Source organism: Mirounga angustirostris, unplaced genomic scaffold (genome assembly GCF_029215605.1).
Source record: "Mirounga angustirostris isolate CCGP_5_RB_7025 unplaced genomic scaffold, mMirAng1.0.hap1 SCAF_14, whole genome shotgun sequence".
In the NCBI taxonomy this organism is placed as follows: domain Eukaryota; kingdom Metazoa; phylum Chordata; class Mammalia; order Carnivora; family Phocidae; genus Mirounga; species Mirounga angustirostris.
The window spans coordinates 61,138,409-61,144,408 of NW_026991722.1; the positions used below are offsets into that span (position 1 = coordinate 61,138,409).

The 6,000-nt window shown below is 36.4% G+C and overlaps 1 protein-coding gene across 9 annotated transcripts in view; it reads left to right on the forward strand.

Moving 5' to 3' along the window:
• PTPN2 (protein tyrosine phosphatase non-receptor type 2) overlaps positions 1-3,954 on the forward strand; it is an 86,094-nt gene extending 82,140 nt beyond the window's left edge. For all 9 annotated transcript variants that reach the window (XM_054510374.2, XM_064577983.1, XM_064577980.1 and 6 more), the window contains one exon: positions 3,586-3,954. Coding sequence is in view for 5 of the 9 variants with exons in the window: in XM_064577983.1 (XP_064434053.1) it covers positions 3,586-3,607 (22 nt within the window). In the remaining 4 variants the exon portion in view is untranslated. The remainder of the gene's footprint in view (positions 1-3,585) is intronic.
• The last annotated feature ends 2,046 nt before the right edge of the window (positions 3,955-6,000 follow it).

Here is a 6,000-nt window from a genome sequence, read left to right on the forward strand (position 1 = left end):
GGAGCAAGGGTGTGAGTCTCCAAATCTGCTGCACCCCAGGAGGGGGGGAAGCTGAGGTCAGACTTGGTGCAGTGATCCTGGCCTGAAACTAAGTGCGTTTGCTCTGTGTTCTTATTTCTATGTCAGTAGCTAATTAAATCTCTCTTACTTTAAGAAACCTTTAATTTGTCCTTGACTTATTTAGAGGATAGGGGCACAAAATCTTACAAATATAATTTGGAAGGTAATATTCTTCCACACGACAAAACTAAGTTCTCCTGACTTAATATGCAGGTCTTGGTCATTCCCTGGATGGTTTATTCTGGAGTTGACGTGTTTCTTTGATCTTTTTCCCTAGTTCATTTGTTTGGATTTGATTCCATTTTTCTCTTACATTTATTTTCAAAGCAGTATTTATAGGACAATATCACCAACAGCCCCTACAAGAGTGAATGACTCTTTTAGAACTTCCAGTTGTCTCTCGTTCCATTGGATATGTTACGTATAAGTGATGACATGCCTTCGTGGGAAGAAACTCGGGTTGTGTAAGCCGCACAGCACCTGCCCTGCCCAGGAATCCCCAGCCCGGATACTGCACACCTGAGGCTGTATTCCATGTACTCACCATAATATAGCCATTTCGTTGTTCATCCAGATTTGACAATGTAACTTAGGAATTTTAAGCTACTCACTTTCTTGGGTAGTGTTTGAAAGAAGACTTCTAGGAAAGTGGTATGAGTTTGGCCATCTCATTTTTCCCTTACCCACAGGAATTTTCTCAGTATTTACCACATTCAGATTGCTCCAAGAACAGCCAATTCTGCACAGGTGCTCTTCAGAGAAATGGTTATCTCCTTTGGCTACTAAATTCTGGAAACTTCTTTGGGGAGAATTTTTTCCTCACTGTCATTTATTCCATCACAGAGCATTGCTAAGTGGAAGCAGTGTATCAGATGAGAAGCTTTTCCTTGGGTTGAAAGGCTTTGTCTTTATCGGTGACAACCTGACAATGAAAAAGTTTTAAAGAGCTCTGACCGTCTCTGTGAAAGTCCACTGGGAGAATGAAAAGTTCAGTCTTTTGAACTCTTTCTGTTTTGGTTTTATAATGTACAGTAGAATATGGAAATTACAGGATATAGAGGCGACCTTACTTATGGAGTCCAGTACTAATCTGGTTTTTCATTACATAGTGTATTTGGGGAGCTATAAGGAAGATTGCATGGGAATTCTTTTTCTTTATGGAGACCATTTTTTAAAGAAAAGCATCAATTCTTTATTGTTGCTCTAATTTGACATAGATTTTATCGAAAAAACAAGTGATTTTGAGTTTGGTGAATTCAGGAGAGGGAAACTAGGTAAGCTTGTTTTCTCTATAAGGCAGTGCTTTGCTCACCTTAGAGAAGGTTTTGTGATTCTTTTCAGTAAAAAAAAAAAAATAGTGTGAATATCTGGTGGCAAAGAATACTTTGGATGCAGTTTGACTTTCTATTACTTCAGGTATGGAGCCAGCTTGGGAAGATCATTCTCTGTCTGTAAACCTGGCCCTGTTCCAGAATAAGGGCAATGGGCAGTATGTGCAGGCTGCTTTCTCCAGAGAAAGCAGCAAGCATGGCTAATTATTCCACTTTAGTTCTTTGAACCCATTTTATTTTGACTTGTTGAACAAATGAATCAAGTGAATATTTTTTCCTAAAATAAAGCCCATTTGTCTTCAGTCTTGCAAATAAATACATTCTTTAAAAACAGTTAACACTCCCAGTGATTTTATCTTATTTTCTTATCCCCCAGAATAATATTTACAAAGAAAAAAGTGAATTTTTAAAAATGCTGTCAGGTTCTTTTAGTTATTGTTACACACAATAGTTTATCCTTGATAAGTGAATCTCTAACACTGTGCTGGGGTAAACAGTGTATGTTGGACACATGCAGTTCTGCCAGTCAGCTTAAATACATAATCTAAATATAATCTGCTTAACACCTCTTCTAGATATGTTACCCTATTTTAAGATAAGAAAACCGAGTCAGAGAATAAGTAACTTCCCCATGATTGCACAGCTAGTACATGACAGCTGAAATTCAGACTCCTGTCTGTAGAATTCCAGTAACTCCAAACCTCATGCTTCTTCCTTTATGACACATGGACTCTGTTTTGTATGGACTATCTAAATGGAAAAAATTAGACAACTACTTTTACCTGTTAAAATACAAAGTAATGCTCTTTTTATTTTTTAAGTGAAGCAAATCAAAGTTTTTACCTCCAAAAAAATTTGTGAGAACAGCTTGAACTGCCACCAAACCAGAGAAATACTGGAACATCAGAATATTCTAAATTCTAAACCACACCATTATTTCATTCACCTTGATTGATTAGATTGAGTTACTTTGTTCTGATGAGCAGATTTTCTGAATGTGTGGGAAATAGATATTTTGCAGCAATCCGAGTCAGTAAGAAGTACCTTTCCTTACTTCCATCCGCTATGGTGTAGGGTTCAGTAAGACCCTGCAGTAAGCACCTGTGGTAGGTTTTGTGACTCACAGACATCTAATGAGAATGTTTTCTTGATGACTTGACATTTCTGTGTCAGTGCTAGACAATAAAGGAATAGGGCTATTCAGAACACCAGGTGCTTGGTATTGTTATTCTTCAGTAGGAAGAGTCAGTAGTCAGGAAGAAGCCCAGTTTACGGTATTTTGAGGGCTTTTGACTAAATGTTTTGGGGAAATGTATGGACGTGGTTTATATTCCTATCTATGTGGAGACACAATAATGACAAGTATTTAGATTTGAGTTTTTTTTGTCATAATGAGGGAAGTCGGGAAGAAAAAACATACCCTCTCAAAAGTTCAGTTATTTGCAAATATTGTGAAATACTATCGAAAACTGCCCTTAAAATAGCTATTTCATCTGTCTGTTGCTTAAGTTCTCATTAATCTTTACTTTTTGACATTAAAATACAATAAATTGGTCAATTATTTTATGTCTTTGGGTTTTTTTTTATATTGATAATAACTTAAATCATGTCACTTTGGTTCTCTGTTGCTATAATCAGTAGTATCCTTCAGGACAAAAAAAGCATGCTGCTAACAGGCTGTGATTTAAAGATTTAAGCCAACTTTATGTTCAAACATTACATTCCTAATATTTTTAGCAGTATGATACAGTGGAGGTCCAAATTGGATTAGACTTTTGCATTGAATTCCAAAGTATTGGTAAGTCTAGCACATACCATATAATCTTGCAAAACTGTTGTGGGTACATTTTTTTTAAACCTGTCTGTCTGTCAGTATCTCGCATGGAGGTCATTTCTTAAGTAATACAGGATGACCTGAGAAATTCATAGTTAGTAATTCTTGAAAAAGCCGTATGAGTTATGGTGCTTTAACATGAGTCTACCTCACACCACCAATTGTTTGAAAATTGAGCACATAAGCAGATTTACCAAGATAACAGTGAAGCATTTAGTGTGGTTGAATGTGACATGTTGGAATGTTTTTTAGTTGCCTTTTTAGTTCATTATTAGTCCTTTTATGTTTGTGTGTATCTGTGTTCGTCTGTGTGTTTGGTAAATATGAATCGAATAGATGACTTCTTATTTTATGTTTTAGGCCAAGATTGACAGACACCTAAATATTCATGACTTGAGAATATTCTGCAGCTATAAATTTTGAACCATTGATGTGCAAAGCAAGACCTGAAGCCCACTCCGGAAACTAAAGTGAGGCTTGATAAACCTGTAGATTGCCTCACATTTGTCTGTTTACAAAGTAAACTTTACATCCAGGGAACGAAGAGCACCACCAGCAGAAGACTTTGCAGAACTCTCTAATTTGATGTATTGTTAAGTTTTTTAATACTTGTATGAAATGTAGAAAGATGTAAAAGAAATAAATTAGGAGAGACTACTTTGTATTGTACTGCCATTCCTGCTGTATTTTTATACTTTTTGGCAGCATTAAATATTTTTATTAAATAGACTATGTTGGTTTGTGTGCATTATCTTAGGACAGCTCTGCTTCAGATAATGTTTCCTTAAAGGGTTTACTCTCACTTTTTTATAACTCGCAATTGACATTTTTTTTGTTGTTTATTTGACAAAGACACGGCAAGAGAGGAAACACGAGCAGAGGGAGTGGGAGAGGGAGAAGCAGACTTCCTGCCGAGCAGGGAGCCCGATGCGGGGCTCGATCCCAGGACCCTGGGACCATGACCTGAGCTGAAGGCAGATGCTTAACGACTGAGCCACCCAGGTGCCCCCGCAATTGACATTTAAATTGAACTTGGTTCAAAACGCTGGTCACTTGCTTTTTAAGATCTTTTTTAGTTACCTCTCAAATAGTCTTCCTATCAAAATAGGTTAGGTGCAAGCACAAAATAAAAGTTATAATATTCCTTTTGTTACTTAGAAAAGTATGAATATGGATAATGGTATTAAATTGTTTTCAAATAAGTACAGCAGTTCAATGCAGTGTTTTAAAATCACTGTGTTACTCTTGTGTTGGACATTGTGCTTTTTTTCTCAGACATTTCCTGTTAGAAGAGACCAAGAGTTCCTTCCTGGGTGAGGCTTTTGGCTCCTTTCCCAACCAAGTGATGAGTTTGGGCTGAATATCCAGTCAGTTGTCAGGTTACTGGTGATATTCTTGTTGTCTAGACAAGACAAGCCTCTGAGTCATGTGAGCATCACCTTAACAGTCTAACAAACTCATAATTGTTTTTATTTTGCCAACTGTGAAAGTTTGATAATACCGTTCATTGAATACATCTCTTTCATCTTTTAAAAATGTAATGACTCTCCTTATGTTCCTTTTGCCTTGCTTTCCAGCATTTTTGGTTTATTTTAGGAGTAAGCAAACTCTTAATTCCTGGTAAATCTTTCATAAAGAATGCATGAAAAGTTCATTATACCACAAAGTAGTACAGCAAGATAATCCTCTTTTTGTGTCAAAGTTATTGAAGGTCATCTACACTCAACTAACTACTTCTATTTCCCATTTCCCATCCACCCTTTACCGACCAGTGCCTCATTCTTTTGTGTCACTCCAGAAATGACCCAGGACAGTCACCTTAGCTTGTACTGTAGCCAGATAGAGTTTACTCTTCAGTTTTTACTGTACATGACTTCTTGACAGCAACATTAAGAATTCCTTCTTTGAAGCTTTCTCCATAAACTCAGTAAGACCTTTCTTTGCTTGTTTTGCCTCAGTTTTTCTGCCTGACCCTTGATTGATTGTAAGAACACTTAACATGAGATCTCTCCTCTTAACAAAATTTTAAGTGTATAATACGTTAGTTACAGTGTTGTATAGCAGGTCTCTAGAGTTTTTTCATCTTGCTTAACTGAAATTTTATGCTTGTTGAATATGATTCCCTTTTCCTCCTGCCCCCACCCCCAGCCATTGGCAACCACCATTCCACTCTGATTCTATGAATTAGACTATTTTAGACACTTTATGTAAGTGGAAACACCCAGTATTTGGCTTTCTGTGACTTGTTTTACCTAGCATAATGCCTCAAGGTTTATCCATGTTTCTGCATATTACAGAATTTCCTTTTTAAAGGCTGAGTAGTATTCCATTGTATGTATACAGTTGACTCTTGAACAACACAGGGGTTTGGAACACCAACCCCCACACAGTCAAAAGTTTGTGTGTAACTTTTGACTTCTCCAAAACCTAACTAGTAAAAGCCTGTTGTTGACTGAAGGCTTACCAGTAACATAAACAGTTGACACCTATTTTGTATGTTACATGTATTCTATACCGTATTCTTACAATAAAGTTGGCTAAAGAAAAAAAATGTTACTCAGAAAATCATAAGGAAAAGAAAATACAGTTATAGTACTGTACTATGTCGATACCATAATTTTATGTTCTCTGTTTATAAGATGAATTATCTGTCAGGACCTGTATCAGTATTGTCTTATATGATATAAAAGACTGTAGATGTGATACATATTCCTAACACTAGACATCAAAAATGGAAAGGTAAAGTGAAAAATCCAGATTTCTTTGTAGGAATAA